Raw genomic sequence first — 22,683 nt, forward strand, 5'->3', positions numbered from 1 at the left:
CACCCCACCTCCAGCAGCACAGCCAGTCCCCTAGAGCAGGGAGCTGCCAAGGCACATTTCCTCTCTGCCCCTGTTCACTCAAAACAAAGCCGACCTGGTCCAAGGTGGCCCTGCCAACTCGTCCCAGCCAGCACTGGCAGTGGGGCTGCAAAACCACTGCAAACTCCCCCCTTGCTGTAGCTTGCCAAGCCCGTGGCAGGCAAAGGATCGGTGCTGTCTGCAGGACAGCTGAAAGCCATCTCCTCCAGTCTCATTTTCTGATCTCCCCTTGCATAGCTCCTGCAGCTCCTTGACCACTTTCTCCTCCCCTGATTGCCCAGAGAAGCTGGCAAAGCTCTAAATAGCAGCAGGAGGTATTGATTGTTTTAGATTTGGACTCAAACACAGACTTACAGTGATTCACTGGGGTGAGGATCAACAACCTACCCCACAGTGTTTATAAATAGCTTGCTTTTTCAAAAGAAGACAATCTTTTATTTATAAATGTTATCACTCCATCCATTGTGATAAGGTAATATGATTGGCTGTATTCGTGTGGAAGTGTTTTTCTTAAGACCTGTCTCAGATGTTCCTTGAAGAGAGAGATCTGATTAAAAGTACCTGACGATATAAGAAGTACTCAGGGGAAAAGTAGGAGACATTTTGATCAAATATTTGGGAAAAGACAGCATCATTATGAGCAAAAACACTACGAGAAATTGATGAGAGAAAATAAAGCTTGCTTAGGCACAGCTTTTTTTATATTTTTCTTGGGAATGTAATGTGGTGCTTATGTCTTCAAAAATTAGCCACATGTGAAATATTATTTTGTTTTATTGTCATTTGTTTATAGAGATATTCTATATTACATAAACACCAATTTAACTGCCTTAATTCTGCAGAAGTTGCACTGCCTTACCACTGGAATATATTTCAGTCAGTTTTTGTTAACTGTACATTGGACTAATTACACTTCTGTTACTCCATATATAATTTTTAAAAATTATACTCTGTATTTAATTTTTTAAAATTACATATATTGTATGTAATTTTCCTGTTAGTTTAGAATAATTCATCTTTCATACATGGGTGCGATTTCGGGGTCAAAAAAGTTTAACTGTGTCTAAAGATACCACTTAAAACAGGCCTAGCTAAAGGCAGAGTGGTTAATGCTATTATTTAGGGAGTAATATACTGTAAAAGTGCAGAGAGAAGGATCTTCCATTTACTTATGTAAAAATGTATGTATTAAGAATTTCAGTATAACCTTACTTATACACAGAATCATTCTTTATACTGTGTTTAGTTGGCATATTAATTAAAGTAAATCTTGCATTATTTTAATATATAAATTATTTATTTACCTTATGAGAGTCAGCTACATAGACTGTTAAAAGCACAGGCTACCTTAATTTTATGCTTAACAATATTTTTTTACAATGAGTTTTCAGTAATATTGGGTCTGTTTTGCCTGGGAACTATAAAAGTTGCCAGGAACTGGCATCAGGTTTATAGAGTATCATTTTCATAGAAACTTCTCAGAGTGATATATGCACCCTCTAAACTTGAAGCAATGCAGAGCATTGCAGGATATTACAAATTGCCCATCACTGCTTGCATGTACTCAGGAGTTGTTTCAGTCCCACCCTACTGTGGCCATAAGGGTGTACCACTTACACTGGCAAGCACCCAGAGTGATTTCAAATACGAAACAAGAATTTGCATTTGTTGCTACATTTTTCACATAACAAGAGGGAAACGTTGCGTGGCAAGACTGAGTTGCCACGCATGGAAGGCTCTCTCCACCTCGGTCTCTCACCGTCTCTCTCTCTCTTTTGAATCGCCAGTCCCAGAGCGCCTCGCCAAAGCAAAGGAAGCAGAGCGTGTACACCCCGCCTGCCCTCAAAGGTACTGTCCAGGTACTGTCCCTGCACCCAGCAGCACACTCCTTTCCCCGTTACATGTGGCAGCTTTGTCCTCTCCTGCGTGCAGAGGACACCCGGGGATGAGCTGTGGCCCCGTGTGCCCATGAGTAGCACAGCACATGCACTGAGAAGTTCAAACTTATCTCCCTTGAACACAGAATCAACACAGGGAGCATGAAGCCTTACCTGTCATGAGAAATCTCAGTAAATGTTTAGAGGGCTTATGAGCTTTTCAGGAATGAACATAAAAGCAGCAGAGTATTAGCTGCAATCAGGCAGCTCTATCTAGGTCTTTTTTCTCCAATGACTGAACAGAGTTGGACCTGCAAATGCTTGCAGGTAGGTGAGATCTGTGGCAATTCATCAGCTTTTCAGACCAGCACGTTTCAGTATAGGACCATTTCCAGACTGCAGACCAAAGCCAGTCTTGACAGGTGTCTCTGGATATATTATGAATATCATCTGTTTCCATTCCTTCAGCTCAGCACAATAGAATATCTGATCTGTAGAGTGAACCCTGTCGTTAGGTAATTCACTGTAACAGCCAGTTCTATGGCTGTCATTCTGTAGCTTCAGTTCTCCAGAACTCAGCAACTGTGAAAACATCACCCAGGTGCTGCACAAGACTTGCTATCTGTCTGTCAATATGGGCTGAAGTTTTTTTATTGGTTATTAGAAATAACTATTATAGTCAATTGTAATAATTTATGGAAGGAAGAATCTTTGCATGAGTAGCCATAACACCTATTGATCTCACTGCTGTGTTATTTTGCTCCGTGAGCCTAAACTAAATCATGTGTAAATGAAGTGCTCTGTAATATAGGTCCTCATAGCTCCTCTCAAGGACTGCAGCCTCCTCAGTTTTACCACTGTTGAAGTTTGGGGAATTGCCTGGCAGACTTTGCTCCTCCATCAACCTTATTCACAGGGAATAGATTTTCTAGTAGGAAAGACAGCTCGTAACTGATCTGAAATATCTCATACACAGAAGAAAGCAAAGAACAAAACACCTCTCCTGTACACATTAACACCCTAAACTGCACGGTACAGCTAGATACATGGGTGGACACCTGGAAGTTGGTAACCCTACTTGTAAGCCACTTGGATTGCTCCAACGTACTAAACATACTAAACTGTCATAAATACTGTCCTTTTTATTTTAAAAAGTCTTGGAGTAGAAAATTCATTATTCCTTCCTCTTCATTGCTATGAAAACATGAATGTTATTTCGTTTAGACTAAGAGATTAGGAGGAAAAAAATAGCAATCCAAAATACACAATGCTGTGGAAGCATTTCCATGAAATGCAGAATTTTGTAAAAGTTCTGTAATGATTTAAATAAGTCTAGTTTTATAGTAGTTTGCAATATTCAGCAATATTTTCAGAATAGTGGGCTAAATGATTTCACACTATTCACTCAGCTTTGTGCACGTTTGCCCTGTGTGCTATTTCTCCCTTGGTGTACTCACAGGGTAGTCTTCAATATACAGTAAAGAATGACATTATGGATGATGAATATCTCTCAGTACTGTACCATGACTATAGTACTTGTTATATGGAATATGCAAATATGTGAAAATCTATGAAATAAATATATGAAAGCGCAGTACTGCTGGTGATTTATGTGTGATAGTAAGTATATGGCTTCTTAGTTAAACCTGGGCATACTTTCCTGTTCTGCCATCGCAGTCACCTAAACTGAAAGACCGTGTTCCTATTTGTCTGACATTGCCCCCAAATACTTTGGTTCCACCCATTCCGTGGCTTGATCTGTCTTGAGGCAGGCCTGTAGTTTCTCTAGCGAGCTGTGGCAAACCCATGTGTCTGCAGAGACAGTGTCAGGTTAGGGTGCAAGCAACAGGCAGGTTCTTATCACTATATATGTGTGTGTACTTTGGCTTCTGCTTTTATTTTCCTAAACAAAATTGCACCAGAGTCCCTGCAGACGTAGCAAATAGCTGACTCATCTCAGAGCATTGTTCTTTTTACTGGAATACAGCGTGCTGGAAAAATCAATGTAAGAGCTATTGATTTAGGTGGTAATCTGGAGAGCAAATCAGACAGCAAACCAGATAACAGCTCAGTTCCTGCTAGAATTGTATTACTATGCCTAATGGATGGCAAAGAGAATTTTCATTTTGCTTTCAAAATTATTTCTTTTGCTAACTCTGCTACAGCAGTGTTTGTTAGTTCTGTACTCTTACACTGTATGTAATGTTAGCAAAAGTCAGAATCCGAAGACTGAATTCATAATATTTTCAGTATGTTATGTTTTACCTCTTCTCATGTTATTTTCCAGGTATATCAAAACCTTTTGCCTGAGGATAGTAATAATACCTAATGAAATATTGAACATTAGGAAGGTTAAAACTGCTTCTCTATTTCATGTCAGCTGTAATGTCATAGGCTAAACTTTCAATTTTACTAAGCTTACACTGTTCCACATCAGTGTTACGTTTATCTCATGCTTGAGAATCTAGTTAATTTTTCTGTTGTCCTGAGTTCATCACTTCTGTTTTGTCTGTGTCCCTCCATTCTTTCTTTACTCTTGGGCGTTTAGGTCCGAACTTCAGATTCTCTCTTCCTTCCCCAACTTCCAGTGTGCCATTGTGTTAAGCTTGAATCCCCATCACTTTCTCCTTTCATTTTAAGATCTTCTTCATGTGCAGAAGTTGTCTTGTACCTCCCTATGAAGAACACCATAAGAACAGCCAGGGGAAGGTGTCTCAATTAGAAGTCACCAGTTCTACACAGGGCAATATTTTTCAGTTAATTCTCGTTGCTTAAGGCTTCTTACTGCTACTAACTGATCTGCTTCTCATTCTGTATGACAAAATAAAGAAGAATCCTTTAGGCCTTTTCCTTTGTATCAAAGCAGATGTCCAGCTGTTTTAGCAAAAATATCCATTCATCCATGAATGGCATCCTTAAAGATATCTTCATTATTCTGGTTGGGGAGCCAGAGGAGCCCTTGGAAGGTGTGCTGGATTCTCATGATTTCCCCTCCCATACCCACACAGACACTCTCCAGACAAGTTTGAAATGGGATAAAAACCCTCTAAAGTAGAGAGGAGCAGCTCATACTGCACTTATCCCTGGTAATGGTACTTCCTTGGCATCTCATTACCACCTGAAAATTAAAAGAGCACATTTGAGTCTCGGAGCTACATCTGCAGCTTCCCATCGAAGCCATACTTTGTACCAAGACAGTTTTCCTTTTGCCTAGATAATCACATTTTGTTTGGTATATCAGCTCATACTTGAAAGGAAACACAGACTGGAGTGACAGGAAACTAGGTTTACAAAGACAAACATAAGACAGACTGAGCTGTTCCCAAACCTGCATTGCTCCCCAGAGCTCACAAGTCTCCACATTATCTACCAGCCTTTGCTATTAATACTAGCAGCTATTTAAATACCATCAAGGTCTTCCCTTGAGAAGGAAGTGCTCATTCCCGAGTGGTTTGAGGATTTTATTAACAGTGAGCCCACTGGTGTGGGTGTGCTAGAGGTCAGGGAAATAGGAAACCTTTCCTCATCTGACTTCACCCTGCAGGAGGCTGGTGGGCTCATCATCAAGATCCTACTAATTTCAGTGGGCTTTACAGAAAACTCTTGCTGCTTTCTGTGTTCACTTTTACAATTAGCTCATAATTACAATCAGATCATAATTAAGGTCCTACCCCACCAAGGTGAAAGGTACCTTTGATTCTGTTTTTCCCCTACTCCTTGGGAGAATTCATCTTTTAAATTCACCTCTTAATGTGTTTTTCTTTGCAGACAAGCAAAGACTTTTTCTTCAGCTAGATCCTAACTACAGCATTTGAAATGGGGTTAAGTCTGAGTTGTTATAAATCTAAGGAACATCCAACAACATAATTTTGGCTTGGCTCATTAAAACAACCAGGACTCACTGGCTCTTCCCACAGTGTTCAGATCCAGGGATTTGATACATGCATAATTCTAGTATTTACAATGATGGTTGTTATTAAATGAGCTCTTTCTAGTCTCTGCCATGAATTTCAGATGCTGGGCTTGTTTAGTGTCGCCTTGTTCTTCTCTCCAAAGGAAACAACGTGCAGAATAAATGATTAAAATCATGATGTCCCTCCTGAAATATGTAATTTATTAGAAGCAATTAGTACAGTATGTGGCCCTCATCCAAATTTGTAACCCCTTAGGCCAGCTTCACAGTGTCTGATGCATCTCATTACTTTGTGACTGAAGGTTAACAAGGAACATGGATAGAGTCTGGAGACATAAAGGATTGTTGTTAGTGTGGCAAGCACCAAGTTCACAGCCCACGAGAATCATCACAGAACAAAAATCTCAGGCTAAATTTACTTCAAGTGGCAGAGGAATGAAGTTTGTGAGTCTTAAGCAGTGACTACAGAAACCTATATGATTTTATGGGCTGCTTTCTTATATGGCAAACTCCAAAGGGGTTCTACCATTAACTAAATACATCAGGGCAAAACAAAGAAATATCATACTATACAAAAAAGAAAAATACAATGTCTTTGTGTGATTTGTGCTTCACACAAAGTCTTCAATTTATTTTTTATGAAATTTATATTAGCCACAATCTTATACACATCTTGCACTATTTTCTGTACATTGGGCTAGGTTTGTCAGCATTCTAAGCTGGTGCTGTTCTTATGCTTTCCTTATGGGGGTAAGTCACTTTGGCTCAGGGTATTACATTTTTCCAATCTCTACAATGATGAGAAATTACGTACCCTTTTTTAATGTGACTGTGCTGCACATGAGCCATGAAGTCAGAACAAAAGAAGGAGCTGGTTTTCAACTATCCCCTCAGTCCTGAATTCATATTCCAGACCTCTTTGCTTTTCCAGCAGGCTAAGGGACTGAGACTAATTCTGGGCAGATATCTGGGACTGCTCCACAATGCAGCCATAGTCCAGTACCTGAAGCAATCACCAGGGATGGAGCTAAGTACTTCTCAGATCCCTTAGCAGAGCTGCAGTGGTCCTGCATCGGTATCTGCTCTTTAGCCTGATGGCACCCATTCTTCAGTTCCTTCTTTTTAGGTAGAAGATCCATCTCAATAGTTGTTTCATCTCAATAGTTGTTTCTTGGGTAACAAAACAAGTCAAAGCTGTACCTTATTATTACCTCTTGTTTGTTAATGTGTTGTAATGTGATGTGACACAGCACTTTGCTGTGTGCATTTTGCTTCACAGGTAGAAGGCACACAACTGCCAGGACTTCCCAAAGCACTGGGAAAAGAACATTTATTCTGCAGTCTTGTACGATTACTTTTTTTTTTTTTTGCTTTTGCATAACCAGATCACAAAAGAAAGCTGCAGCTTTGGTTTCAAAAGTAGTTCTTCTTTTCTTTTATATATATTCTTACCCATATCTTAGTCAGAAAACACCTTGAAACTGCCACACCACTTAATATAGCATGGCCTTGGACAAATTTCCTGGCTCTGTTCCATCTGATGTATCAGATCTAGTTACAGAGATTGTATTTGTGAAATTCCCGTACATATACTGCTGCAAGAAAGAGACAGGATATGCTTCTGTGCTGTTCCCTCTCAGGATGCTATCTTCCAATGCTTTATCTCTTTTCTTCATTCTATCTGCTCCCCTCTCTCCTTTCTGGGACTTGTAGTATGGTAACAGTATATACAATTAAAAAAAAAAAAAAAAAAAAAAAAGGAGAGAGATAAATTAATTAGTGAATCTCTAAGCTGGTGAATGGGGTGCATTAAATTGCTGCCACCTCAAGTTCACCTGGCTACCACTGTTCTGCTACTGCCCTAAAAGCTGGCAGACGCTGCCATAGCCTGTGTTTAATTTCTTACTGCTGGCAGCTTTGAGTACGTTTCATTTCACACAGCTGGCGACTTCTGCTTCAAAATGGCTCGGGCCCTGGCTGCAGTAAATACCACGTTACCTTTAGAGAGACTGAGATGTTCAGTGGAGATTAAGCTTGACATCTGCTGTACACCAAAAAGGGGGCATTTGTGCTATAACTTGTCATCTGCCACCAGTACCTGGTGTGTGAAAAACAAAAGGTTGTGCTGAGCACTAATATCAGTCCCCAAATCACCACGTGTGGTCTAAGGGCCTGATCCAACCCAGACCAAAGTCTGGGGGAATATTTCCACTGACTTCATTCAGTTCAGCATGAAGTCCTCATATCTGATATTTCATTCTAATCTTCATGCAATGAATGTTAAACCTGCCTCTTTCTAAGGGTAGACCCTCTTACGACAGAAAAAATGACTTTGCTTTTATGATAGGAGGGTTAGTTTACAAATGTTTGTGAAACAGCATTTATGGCTTGAAAGTAGTATTATTGAGTATTGTTATACCAAATATAGAGCAGTGTAAACATCATAGTATTATTAATTGCTTCTAAGCAGTAACAGAAGACATTAAAAAGTCAACCTTTTAAGCAATAACAACATAAAATATTACAGAAGGAGAATGTGGGAGGCTTAGTACTTATTTTCAAATGTAAAGTAGAAAGCTCAGGAAGGGCAATGAGTTATTCTGGTTACTTTATATCATAAGACATATTTATAGTGAAATTCCAAAGATTTTGGCAGTGCTGTGCTCTGAATTGAAACAGCTTTTGAAGAAAAGATAATATTTCTATATGAGATGTTAGGTTCTTGTGAAGCCAGTCATCTGGAAGGGCATTACATTTTATTTCCTGACTGTAGCCGTATTTCTGGGGTGGAGGTTAACAACCAAGCCCCACAGCAGACTCTGACTCCAATGAGCCCTGCTGGAATAAATAACTGCCCCTTTGCACTGAAAATCCCAAGCTTGATCCCGAGAAAGCTGACCAAGCAAACCACTGGGGCTCCTGTGGTGCTTGACATCTCCTCAGCTCCCGGAGAGGAGCTGCAGGCAGGGTACCCAGAGTGTTAGTCAAGTCCTTGCCCCTCCTCAGCTCTGTGCCATCATCCAGCCACATGGGGGACAGCAGGTCCCTCCTCCGGCACCGCCAGTGGGGCTGGCATGGGGAGCACGGGGCAGCTGGTCAGGTTGTACTGGGGCCTGCTGGGGGTAGAGGTGGGTCAACAGGAGCACAGGTATACGCAGGGGTACTTCCCTAAGGAGGATTTTTGCAAAAAAAAAAAAAAAAAAAAAAAAAAAAACTCCATAGTATGCGGGCTCACCTTTTCTTTAATTTACTCTTATACAAAAATGTATCTAACTGCACACCTCTGCAGTCCCTCCATGTCTGTTGATATCTCCTCTTCACCTAGTCACATTTCCTTTACAAACATCTCAACCCCGAAAAGGCAAAGCTGTCAAAAGACAGCATGCAAAGCTACAAGCAAGCCCAAGGTACGCGGTGAACTTTGTGTAGTGTGAGTGGCACCACCATACGCTAAGCACATCTGTGGTGGCTTGTACAGCACAATCCTCCCACAAAAACAGACTTTCTTCTGATTCTTGGAGACCACCTGCATGGGTTTCCTTATGGTGGGGATGTTGTCTGAGTTTTATGACTTGATGTTTTTTCCTTTTGAAGTGGGCGACTAGTAGTCTGAATTTATTGAAAATCAAATTTTTTTCTAAAGATGGCCATGTGGTTCTCCTCCTCCTCTCTGTAATTTCTCCCTTTCCTCACCCCTTGGGATGCGACATTGCCCAGTTTAGCAGGAACAGAGAGTTCCCAAAACCCTCCACCAGAGCTTTGGCATGGAGACAAGAACATGAGCAGACTGAAGATTTCAACCACATCCTTTTAGGCCCACAGCTAGGACTGAAAACTCACATGAATTATGTGTGTGAATGTGACCAGAAAAACACAGGAAATACTGCAGCAAGCATATGGATCTGAAAAGGGATTCATTTTCCTGTGAGCTGCCTGGGCCAGAAGGAAGTTGTTTTAAGAGCTCTCATTAGATTTAGCTGCTAATTTTTCCTGAAACAGGATTTTTCAGGTTTTTCAGCTTTCACTCAACCTGTGAATCAATGTTATTTTATAGCCAGAGGAGACTCAGCAGGCTCTGAGCAAACTACAGAGTAATTACTTTTAAGCACACATTTAATAAGACTTGTGGGATTGAATGACCACTACAAAAAATATATACTTAAAATGTTTGCCATGATCCTCCCAGCCCAGGGTGCCCCCCTTTTGTATATGTTGTGCGCACAGCAAGAAGTCTGGGGGACCATGTGCCTGGCAAACCCTGCAAACGGTGTGGGTTCATGGGCTGCTCGCTGTGATGGCATCTTTCCAGGTGGCACAGGAGGCACCAGACTTGTAGCTGTGCCTGGAGAGAGCAAGCAGAGGACACAGGGAGGCCAAGCACCCCTACCCAGCCCAGCCTGGGACAGGACACAGCGGCAGGATGAGACCAGATGGATGGGGAGGAGCAGGGCCAGTGAAAACACGGTGCCTACAAGCTGCCCTTCCCCTGCGCAGGTGGGCAGCACACTTATCCTTTTCTCTCGGGAACGAGGAGAAAGGATGGAAATTCAGCGTTCTCTTCAGCTGCCTTGCAATTCCCGAGAAAGCTGAATTACTAAAAAAAGTCACTGGGATTTTTGGCATTAAAGCTCCCCCTGATGACAGGAAGGTGTATTTTCTTATCACTAGTTCTGATGAATTGCTGTGGTTTTGTTTTGTTTTGTTTGTTTTTATTGTCGTCGTTGTTGTTTGTTTTGTTTTGTTCTTTTTTGTTTTCGAAAAAAAAAAGCCTGTTAAAATTTTGGGGAAATTGGCAAGAAAAGTTATAAGAGAATGAGATGACATATTAAAATCTGTCTGTGATATGTATTTTTCAACTAAAATCTGAGAGCTTGTTACTGCATTTCACCTGCAGGTCACCAAATTTCCCCAAATCCTGGAGTGCTCAGAGCTTGACCTTTGCTTCAAGCTCTCTCTTGGCAAGATCAAAAGCAAGACGAGTGTTAAAAGTCATTTTTACAGAATCTATGACTTGGAAATGAATGTGTCTAAGCCTTTAGAGATGTGTTTACCTTTTCTGTACTTTGTCCGTATTTTCCACAATGAAAATGAGTAAACTGACATTCTGTCACCTAGATTATTGTTTGCACTTTCAAGAAAAATTGAGAGCAACACTCATTTTCAGCCTCTGACTATTAATTTGAGTGCCAGATAGTGTGCTTCCAGGATGTAATTACATTCTGGTTGTATTAGATGTTGGCTCTGGAGTATTTTGATGCATTAGGCAAACCAGGAGATGTAGGTTTCTCACAAGATCAAGTCACTCGCACAATAAGGAGCCACTAAAGATTTTGCCCCTGATGTTTTTGCTGCCCATGGCAACTCCAAAGTGAGACCAGTTGTATCGATGGTAATGCAAATCACTTGTGGTGACAGCATTCCGTGTTGAATAGCTGATTTCTTAATATTTGTTTTGAATTTTCCAGCAATCCAAAAAAACAAATTTACAAGAATTTGGTAAGCTTTCAGTTGTCAGTAGGCTTAGTGAGTTAAAGTGAAAAAGTGTCAAATTTAGAATATGACTAAAGGTGTCAAAAGAAAACTTTCACTGTTTCATCTTCTTTCTCCTCTCCCCAAAGGTCAGTACAGAGACATTTTTCCAGCCCCCCACTGTGGTCTACACTAGGACTTCGGTTGTGCTGACTTGGCATATTTCCGAACAGAAAGGCACACTGGTTGTCCATAAGCTGTAGGTACTTGATTGTTTTGCCTGTCTCCGTTTCGGAGAATCGTTTTCCACCAGCTGTTTCAGATTCAATGCTGTGTGGGAAAGGGTCACTTCATTTTCCTGAATGCTGGCGAGCAGAAGCCCCACTTCCCGCTTGGCAGCTGACCAGCAAGAGTGAGTGAGCGCAGCCCAGTCCTCACTGAGGACCAAGAGGTGCCTTCCTTGTCCTCTTCCTGCTGGCTGCAGCAGTGAGGATCGGGAATTTAAGTAGGTAGAAATGATGAGAGAAAACAACACTCTCCAGTGCGTTTTTTAGCTGCAGCCTGTAAGACAGGGGACAGCAGTTATTTATGAGTTAGGAGCATGGATTCTTTAAAAAAACCTATCTGAACACTGGGAACAGTATTGAAAATTAGGGATATCTATCCACCTCCCACTTCTACACAGTTCCTTTCCAGACTAGAGTTGTAATTTTATGTTTAAGTGCAGTTATGTCTTATGAAATAGTAATGTATAGTAAGCACAGTTCCCTCATTGACATTTCTGTGCTGGAAAATGAGGGGCTTGTATGTTATGTGAGGACAACAGTCAAAGGGCACAAACTGAAATGCATGTAATTCAACTTAAGAAAATTTTGTTTTCACTGTGAGAGTGGTCAAACAGTGGAACAGGTTGCCTAGAAAGCTTGTGCAGTCTCTTTCTCTGAAGATATTCAAAACAGGAGTGGACGCAGTCACGGGTGATCTGTTCCAGCTGGCCCTGGTTAGATTAGACAACACCGGGGGTACCCTACAGCCTCACCTATTCAGCTGCTCAATAGCTGTTTTTCTTACCATTTCTGAAACATAAGTAATTCATAAAATGTTAATGACAACCAGGATGAAAACTTCATCCTGCAGCTGCACGTACCAGAATTTCACCTTTTGTTCTGATGGATGACATCTTTTTGTGTGTCAGTATGTTCCATACTCCTGCAAGAGTGCTCTCTAAGTCAGTTTGCTTGGTCAATACTGTGTCTTAGGGGAAAATGTCTCAGAATCCAAAATTAGAATTAGTGCAGGCTGCAAGCCCCAAATAAGTTAGCTCTTAATGTGAGAAACACCTCTCTAGCACCAGGGTTGTTAATAAAACCAGAAAATGGATTGGCTCTGATTTTCTGGAAGAGCTCTGGTGCTCCTAGGCAGCTAAACTGACTTGGTTAGTAACTCGCTGCATAGGCTTTGCTTTGGTTAGTATGAAATGCCTGCTGCAGAGGGCTACGGGAAGGGTTCAAGCCCTGTTCAGCTTCAGTCTTCCAAAATGGATCCCAGCTGTTTGAGGTGATCGCAGCAGCTCACAGACAATGAGGTGGTGAAAACTGCACAGGTTCATCCTTTCCAGCAGATTCTGTTTGGATGTAGGAACTGCAGCTACTGTAGTGGTAATGTAAAATGGTAATTGCCTGCTATTCATATACCACCCATGAAGTAACTGTGATGGGGGTAATTCAATGTAAACACTGACTTATCAATCACTTGTTTAATCATCACAATGTTTTTATAATGTTGAAGGTGTTTATAAAATACTTAAAAGAACAGGGGAGCTCATTCCAGCGTTTACAGTATTACTGATGTTAGGTTATGCAGATGCCAAAATCCTATCTCCTTTGTCATCGTAAAAAGGATCACAATGAAGACTGTAATTACAACTCAGTGGGGGATTCATCAGCAAATTAACAGAGAAGCTTATAGACTTCTGACAGAAACCAAACAGACTGGATTAATTAAAAGTGAAAGCCACACAACCCATGGAAGTATGACAACAAAGTACAGAGATGGATTTCTGGCTGACCAGCAGAGATTTTGCTCCTGTTGTTGTTTTACAAAGCACAACTCACTGCAAAGCTTTCTATCTGTGCTCTAACAATCTCAGGCTGCACAAAGTATTCAGCAAGATTCAGATCTGCCACTAACAAATCTTGTGCTCTATCTGACCCAGACCATGGAAAGAAATAATGTTCACAAAAATAATGACAAAAATAGGAAATACAGATCCCAAAGATAAACCAAGCAGAATGCCTAGGGTCTCCTGCCAGTGCTTGGGGTGAAACAGAGGAAGCTGTGAAGCAGCAGAAGCTGCTCAATTCTGTCTTGGGCTCTGTCTCCTATTTCTGAGCACTGCAGCCTCAATGTCTCTGCCAGGGATCCTCTCCCCTCAGGACAGTGGTAATCCTTTTCTTTTCTTTTCTTTTTTCTTTTCTTTTCTTTTCTTTTCTTTTCTTTCTTTTCTTTTCTTTTCTTTTCTTTTCTTTTCTTTTCTTTTCTTTTCTTTTCTTTTCTTTTCTTTTCTTTTTTCTTCTCTTCTCTTCTCTTCTCTTCTCTTCTCTTCTCTTCTCTTCTCTTCTCTTCTCTTCTCTTCTCTTCTCTCTTCTCTTCTCTTCTCTTCTCTTCTCTTCTCTTCTCTTCTCTTCTCTTCTCTTCTCTTCTCTTCTCTTCTCTCTTCTCTTTTTTCTTTTCTTTTCTTTTCTTTTCTTTTCTTTTCTTTTCTTTTCTTTTCTTTTCTTTTCTTTTCTTTTCTTTTCTTTTCTTTTCTCCCTTCCCTTCCCTTCCCTTCCCTTCCCTTCCCTTCCCTTCCCTTCCCTTCCCTTCCCTTCCCTTCCCTTCCCTTCCCTTCCCTTCCCTTCCCTTCCCTTCCCTTCCCTTCCCTTCCCTTCCCTTCCCTTCCCTTCCCTTCCCTTCCCTTCCCTTCCCTTCCCTTCCCTTCCCTTCCCTTCCCTTCCCTTCCCTTCCCTTCTTTTTTCTTTTCTTTTCTTATTTGTTTAGGTTTCTTGACCTCAGAAATATCCCCAATGTCAGCCCAAATATAAAAAAAATCAAAACCACAGTACAATTGTCTAGGAAAACGAGAGCAGCTGGATAATTCTGTCTGTTAACGCAGATGTCAGATAAGAATGCCTAAAGAGAACTGAAATACAGCTGCTCAGAAATGTCTCATGGAGCTGTGGAGATCAAAATGCTTCATAAAGCATTTTCAGTAAGGTTTTGAATGCACAAATCTCAGAGTGTTTAAATGAATTTTCCTTGTGTTTTCATCTCAAATCAAAGATTAATTTTCCTATAGCATGCCTAGATTTTTCTATAAAAAATCAGGCAAAGCTAAATGTTTTGGCACTGCTAATATCATAAAGGAAATTACTCATAAAGGAAATTTTGAAATTTCAGTGTTTTTTTTTTTTTTTCTAATTGCAAGCAAACAACAATTGTAAAGCTCCAAGCAAGTGCAAACATTCAGCTTTGAAGTCTGCTGCTGTCATTTTTATAAATGCTTTGGCCTGAATCCATTCTGCTTAACTAAGGCATGTAGTTACCCTGGGCTTGTTAGAGGCTGCCATGTGGAGAATCAGACTGGGGGAGTTTCTCTCTGTTGATGGTGTAAGGACTCACCAGCAGTACCCAAAGGTTGGTGTGCATCTGCATGCAATTCTACATCCGGAGTGCCCTTGGACATCCCACAGGGACAATCCATGTGGTGCCAGTGGAAGAGAGAAAACAAGGATGTTTTGACTTTTTACAAAGTTTATCGTTATAGAGGAGCATCACATGTCTTTGCACTTAAAACAAAAGACTCCAAAGGTTACCAAAAAATCTGCATTAAGTAAAAACGTTTGCCGTGTACCAAGGCCAAAACTTGTGAGACTAGGATAGCACTGGCCCCTGTAACTTAGGATGAGTATTCCCAATGATATGCTCTAGCAAAAGGGGCTATAATTAAGCTCTTGGAGAAACCTGATCCTGTATGTGTCTAACCTGTGACTGGGCCTAAGTTTAACCACTTGTCCTTGTATGAGAAGCCAGTCACAGCTGGTGAGCACCTGGTGCACTGAATCTGGATGTGGTCTCAGGTCTCATGTCTCCTTAACCTGCAGTCATACTTAATATTGCAGATGTACTGATGTCCCTTCATTCCTTGTACACAACATATGAAGTTTCCCTGCTATAGTTAACAGAAATCTATGCACATTTAGGGCATAATATCTTCCTACATGTTTGTTAAATTTTGCAGATATATTTTCTGTGTAAACTTTAGCTGCCCAATGGGGTGTACACCGGGGCTGCATTACTGTGCCAAGGTCTGCCAAGGAGGTACAAACAGAGCTGATCAGGATGAGAATCTTATTCACATCGTTCAAGTTTACATCTATAAATGTCCCTATGATTAAATAAATAAATAAATAATCCTTGGCTTCCAGAGACCCATGAACAACATAAGCTGAGACAAATATTTGTTTCCACTAAAGAAATGGTGGTTCTTAATGTTATTGGTGGTACCAGTGCACCACCAGTGAGAGGTTGTTTTGCTGTTTAAGATCATTTCCCTGCTCTACTAAATGGAGTTTATACCACATCTTCATACCACTTTTTCTTTATACCACTGCAAGCTGCTGTGAGCAGGACATAGGTAAAAGCACTACACTTTGTTCTCACTGCTCAAAGTTTGGAGCCAGGCAGCAGGCCCTCTGCTGCACTGGAGGCACTGTGAGGCCTACAAGGCACCTCGGCTGCAGGCCCTTCAGAAGAGGAATACTGCCTCATCTGTCCCCGCCATGATGTTGAATTTAAGCACGCAGCTCTAAGCTTCTCTCCGAATGATGAAAAAAATGGATGAAAAAATGTCAGCTGAAGAAACGTGACGCTCCCAGCTGCAGGCTCCTGCAGCTCACCCGGGCCAGAGCAGCAGAGCCCTGCAGAAGAGCCTTGCAGGACTTCGTCACACATGTGGAAGCCATCTAGCCACGTTTTTCACCTCAAGCTGTCGTTGAGGTATTTGACCTAGAGCCATCCTCCACAGAATCAGCTGAGAAATGTTTTCTGGCTTTCCAAATGGTAAATTAAGGATGGGCTGAGGTTGTTACAAGCTGAAACATTCACATAGCTGGTGGCAGGGGCTTCTGCTTTTCATTTGGACCCTTAATACTGGCTTACTTCTGCAGACGAAGGCTTAGAAAGGAAACCAGCAAAAGGATATGTTTGCATACCAGCAGAAGTTGCCTGGAGCAACAAAAGCCTTTCTGTTTACTCTGTTGGCTACCGTAAGTGAGAGGTGCTGTCCCCTGGTCACAGCTAAGCTGACCTCTGTCTCCGGTGAATGTTCCGGCCAGCCCACGGAGAATTAACAAAAGCATTTCTGTGCTGAAGCAGCTCCTCCACGCTGGTGTTATGGAGCCAGAGCTGCTTCAAGGAGCTTCTGGGAGTGAAAGCTGGAAAGTGCTGTGTGAGAGAATAAAATGGAAAGCAGCCAGATCTTTGCAACAAGAATTTGCTGCTCTCATACAGTTGTTATTGTGATAGTATAACACTGGGTCTTTTGACTAGGAAGAAAGCAGCATAACCCCCAATTTCGTCTTTTAAAAAGCTCACTATGAGGACTACATTCTTTTAAAAAGCTCACCATGAGGACTACATTTTGTATATCTGGAGCTAAGAGAAGAGTTACTAACAACCATTAGGTGCTTAGAAAATTAGGCAATCCTTGTTGCTCTGTGTCAGAAAGGTCGTTCACAAGTATTTATGAGGCCATGCTGACCTGCTGGATACACTGATGATCTAATCTACTCCAGGTGTGACCTACATAAACCTATCAGATTTGCCAACACTTCAGATCATTTGTTTTCATTTAGCTATCAGTATTTTTCAAAGAAATCTATATTATCGATGTTATGGTAGAAAAAAAAAAAAAAAAAAAAAAAAGAGGAAGATCAAGCACAAAAGCTGTTTTCTCTTTCTTTGAAAACAGGAAGGAAAAGTCCCATTGACATCTGGAGGATCGGGACCAAGCTCTGTGTAATGCCAGATGACCTGTCTGTGTTCAGGCTGTCTCACTGCTCACCGAGTAAGGGCAGATCTTTACATGTTGGTTATCAAGGATCAAGTGATTCATTTTTTACATTACCATGAAACCTTGCTTAACCACAGCCTGCAAGTACACATACCTTCCATAGTCCTTCAAGTTGATTTCACAGTAAAGTATTTTAGAGTTTGGCCCATGATATCCTTTGCTAGTTCCAACTCAAGCTGACCATTAGCTTTCCTAACACCATCCCTGTAGTACAGGCCTGCATTTTTTCACCATGTTCCATATGTTCCTCATTTTTAGCTAGTCTTCACTTGCATCTACAATATACTCTGCTGTATATATCATCTGTTTGGCCTTGGAGCTCACTGTTGGGGTCCCTGCTTAGCCAAGGTGGTCTTCTGGTACTGCTGCTTGTTTTCCTTATCAGTACAGACCATGTCTGTGCTTGGAGGAGGCTGCCCCTGAAGACCAGCTAGCTCTCCTGGGCTCTTCATGTCTGCCTCCCACTGCATCCAGCTTACAATTTCCCTGAATAAGACACAGACGTGTTTTTCTGTTATTCTTTTACATATATATATAAAAATTATATATTATACATTTTATATATATATTATATATATTAGAATAGATTAGATTAGATTAGATATATTATATACATAAATATATAATATATACAATATATTATATAATATATATATATTATATGTATATTACGTAATATCTGTATAATATGTAATATGCAATGTTTATATCTATAATATATCTATTATATATAATATATAATATTATAATATATAGTATATTAACATAACATATATTAATATATTAATAATGATATATTAATAATATATGGTATATATTATATATATAATTCAAAACTCTGTTTCAGTTGAAAACAAAAAAGATGACAAAGGAGTTTTAGAGATGTAAAAACATTTTTGACTTATTGATAAATTCAAAACACAATGTTACATAAAAGAACATTTATTTTTCCAATTTAGTGGCTTGGATACATGATTTATGTTTTGATATTCTTATGCTTTCTGGGGGAACGAGAACATATTTCATTTAGGACTGGCATAAAATAGACATTTTTACTTGGCTATGATCCTCCTTGGCCATGTTTGTTTGCTCGATAATTTCAAGGCGATTTAAGTTCTGAAACTCTGAAAATGTCTGCTTTGTCTGCAGCTCAGCTTCATCTATCACTGCTTTTTGAAAATCTGGAAATCTATTTTTGATAGGAAAAGGATCAGTTCCAAATCATAAAACTAAATAACCCTTCAAACTTCAGGGAATTCAAACTGCCAAGCAGACTTCAATCTGAAGTTTGGTAAATGTCAACACTGTTCCTTGGGCAGTGAAGCAGGGTGAAGGAAGGAGTGTTAAATAGGATAGGGAACAGACTTAATTACTTGAGATAGGGAACTACCTTATTTTTTTTTTTTTTTTAGATATTTAATTCAGAAACACTTGGTTATTTCATATCTCGTGACACTGCTTAGCCTTCTAATCTGGTGCTTTGGTCAGATGGATAGAAGCAAAAATCAAGCTGTTGATTAAACAGCATAGATGTTATTATGTGACTGCAAAGATGCCAGGAAGTTGTACCATTTGCACTCATAATTTATAAGCAATCTACAAATATGCTTTGAGGCAGTGACTTCATCTAAAAAGAATTACCAGTTCAAAGTGTATTAGTGTGCATCTGCTGAATATGCCTTGGCATTAAGGGTTTCTTCATCAGCATTAATTGGATTAAATTACCTGCAGTGAAATATGAACCCTTTGAGGAAAAACAATTCTTGTCATGCTAGCTTCAGAAGCATAAAAGAGTGGGGGTGGAGGGGGTAGGGGAAAAAAAATCAAAAGCCAGGCTTCACCTTAAGGCAGAATAGAGTGATTTTGAGCAACCTGTGGGTGCAAAGTCATGGTGAGCGTGCAGTGAGAAGGTAAAGCCCCACAAGCGGTGAGCAGCCTTGGTAATGGAAGGGTTTTGCTCTCAGACCTCCCAGGTGGAGAGCAGAGCCCCAACCAGAGCAGGGCTGGGGACCAGCCAGCAGGATGGCTCAGATCCTGTGAAGCACCGCCAAACAACATGGGAGAGCAGGGCAGAGCACCCAGGCTGGGGACAGGGCAGCAAGAGACCACCAGACGGAGCCAGGAGGCAACGCTTCGGTTGGGCAGACTGCCCACAGGCTCAGGGTTACCCACTGCCTGGAATAAGGGCCATGGAGGGCACAGGGTGCAGGCTGGGCCAGGCTGCAGCGCCCAGCCAGGACATCTTCTCTCAGAAGATCCATTTCAACAACTGAACAACTGTTTCCCAGGGAACCAAGTGCTGTCTGTGTAACCTAGAAAGAGGAACCCAGAGAAACAAGGGCCCAGCATGGAGCAAGACGGGCTCCTGCTGGATACGGATATGGAGCAAGCCACACTGCCCTTCTAGAAGACCTTCTATAAGATAAGTAGCTGTTTCCAGCTACTTGTAACTTGATTAAACTGGAATAACTGAAGTTGAAAATTTTCAGAGTGATGAATTTGTGAAAAAGTATCCCATATTTTGGAGTGATGTAGATGTAAGTAGTGACGTGCAGGAACGTCCAGCCTATTACGTGGCTGGGGCCATGACCTTTGGACATAAACCACCAATTTTTCTTACCTTTTAAGAGGTAATCTGGGTTCTGTCCTGGATGCCGTAAGAATGCACTTTTTTTTTTTTTTTTTTTTTTTCTAAATCTGCCTCTAGAATTGCTGGGACAGTGGGGTTATTAGATTATCCATCTGCACCTAACTAAAGTGGCTAGGATGCAACTTCTCAACAAGGAACTGATGCGTAAGGGAAGCTTTTGGTTCTGACAACCAGAAATGATGAGCAGACTTATGAATGATCTGCAGTGAAACAAAAACTGTTTTCGTGTTTTGACAGCAACAGCTCCAAAAAACTTAATCAGACTTATGTTTTGATGAAATCATGAATCTCTGACTAAAAGTTTTGTTCCCACTACAACTGTTTCAGTCAAAAACTAGGGAACTAGTCCAGAGAGTAATTTTGTGTATTTGTTGTTTACATTTTTTTGAGAATGCCAACAAAAAAACAACCAGCAGCAGGGACTTCACAACTTTTTTCAAACCCAAACCTCCAAATATACTGAGATACCCCTTTCATCCATTCCTGTGTGGAATTCAGAGGTCAAGAAAATATCTGTGGATAGAGCACCACATTGTTACTTGTCTATCATTTTCCCCGTGTTGGCAAACAGCAGGTCACACAGCTTAAATAACCTTGCTGGTGTGACACCTGAGAGCCCCTGCAGAGGCCTCTCCTCCCAAAATCTGTCCACCGAGCAGGCCGTGGGGGTGAGTGCCGCAGTGTGCTCCTGGGCGAGGGCAGCGCCAGGGCCTTCTGACCGGCCTTGGCAGCCACTGTGCTTCACTGCAGCGTTGTATGACTGCACGTGATTTTTAATCTAAACGTATGATTGCTACCACTTAACTAAATATTTTTATTACTGTTGACTATTTTGGTACTGTTGAAGTCTAGTACTTTGTGCACAAAGTACAAGTTTCCAGAAATGCCACCATCTTCTTCAGTTCACATGTTCATATGAATCCACCCACTGCATATGTTCCCATGATACTCATAGGAGTTTCACTTCCTGTGTGTCACTTCATGCTAACTTCCTGCACTGTGTAGCTGTCGTATTTCACTTCAGGGTCAATTGATTCTGGCAGCCTCCACTGCAACGTTTTGTGGCTTGTGAATTACGGCATTACAAGGTTTTCTACATGTGCTAGCCAGTGCAAAGAACACTGCCAGTCTGCAATGGAGAGAGTTTTACACACACTTCTTGAACTCCATCAGGCTCTGTGCTGTGACCACTTCCCTGGGGAACCTGTGCCAGTTCCCCACCACCGTCTCAGTGAAGAATCTTTTCCTGATATCCAGTCTAAAAAAAAAAAAAAAAAATACAGTTCCTGCTGCCTGCTGTGTGCTGGCTAGGCTGCGCCATGGGAAGGCCACAGCAAGCAGGCCGCAGCGAGCAGGCCGGGCCAGGCCACAGTGCCTGGCCAGGACATCTCCTCTCAGAACACCCATTTCAACATCACAAAATTTCATCTAAACCTCTAGCTACCTGAGAATGAAATGGAGATAGGAATTATGAAAAAAATATATATATATATTTTTACTTCTGGAAGTTTTCAAACTCCTGCTGTGTGAGAATCAATGGATAATGTTCATTTATGTCCTGCTCTCCATTCTTGGTGTGAGAAATGATTCAATTTTGTCACCACATCAGCTCCAGAGAATCTTTGTCAGGTTTGGTGCTCACTTTGCATCAGGACAGTTCTTGTCTATAGATCGTGGGGAAGCACGTCAGAGAATTCTGCTGCATATAGGAAGCTGTGGCCATGAGGCCCTGGGTCTCTGTGAGCAAGGACTTTCAGCAGATCAATCTCAGGGAAAGGCTCAGACTGAAATTCTGGTAGAATAATTCCCACACCTATTCTGTGAGCCTTTAAAATTCAAAAGTCACTTGAGATTGGCAATAGTAATCTCTTCAAGGATCACAATGAAAAGAAAAGAAGCAAATACTGTTCTGTTCTACAAGGTGTCTGTTAGTGGTCTTTCCAACAAAGCATGATAAATTTCCAAAGATCTTATATTCAAGGAAGAGAATATTTCTGTTGGAAATACATTACAGTACTGTTTGAATTTTGATGTTTGCAGGAAAAGGGGATCAGTACAAGCACTAAAAATATTTCTATTAGTTTATTTATTTCTTTGTTTCTTCCTTCAGGAAAACAAATGTCCAACGTGAGCTACCACAACTTTTAACTACGACTTTTATATTTTCAGGGATAAAGCATCTGAAGAGTCAGAGTGATTCAGCATTTCCAGAAGAGGAAGAGGGAATCAGTGAAAGAGAAGAGGAATGGGACCACTAACCCGTACAAGGGTGCCTGGGGGCCGGGTACCATGATGACGGAGCTGCGACACCCCGTGTGCGTCCCACAGTTCTCCACCGCTTGTGTTCCCGCAGAGCAGGGTGCGCTGGGGAGCACGCCTTGACTGGGCTTTACAGCCACTTGCAAATTCGTTTTGTGAGCCTTATACCTGGAGATAAAACGGTTGTTTTAAAGTCACTCTTCTTTCATTTTCTATGACGTAGAAATGTCATTTGCAAACGTGGTAGTGATCTGATGGCAGTATTGCCAGAGCTTAACTTCTGCGTGTGAGCTGTGTTCTAAGACTTGTTGTAAATAAAACCCATTTAAAAGCTACAAAATAAATAATACATTCATTTAGACAA

The 22,683-nt window shown here is 41.1% G+C and overlaps 1 protein-coding gene across 1 annotated transcript in view; it reads left to right on the top strand.

The window, feature by feature from the left end:
* The window catches only part of PPP1R1C (protein phosphatase 1 regulatory inhibitor subunit 1C), a 46,543-nt gene extending 23,860 nt beyond the window's left edge, over positions 1-22,683 (top strand). The window contains 2 exon segments of the mRNA XM_068685923.1: positions 1,827-1,887; positions 22,230-22,683. Coding sequence (XP_068542024.1) covers positions 1,827-1,887; positions 22,230-22,318 — 150 coding nt within the window. The 3' untranslated portion in view covers positions 22,319-22,683.

Source organism: Anas acuta, chromosome 6 (genome assembly GCF_963932015.1).
Source record: "Anas acuta chromosome 6, bAnaAcu1.1, whole genome shotgun sequence".
Classification (NCBI taxonomy): Eukaryota; Metazoa; Chordata; class Aves; order Anseriformes; family Anatidae; genus Anas; species Anas acuta.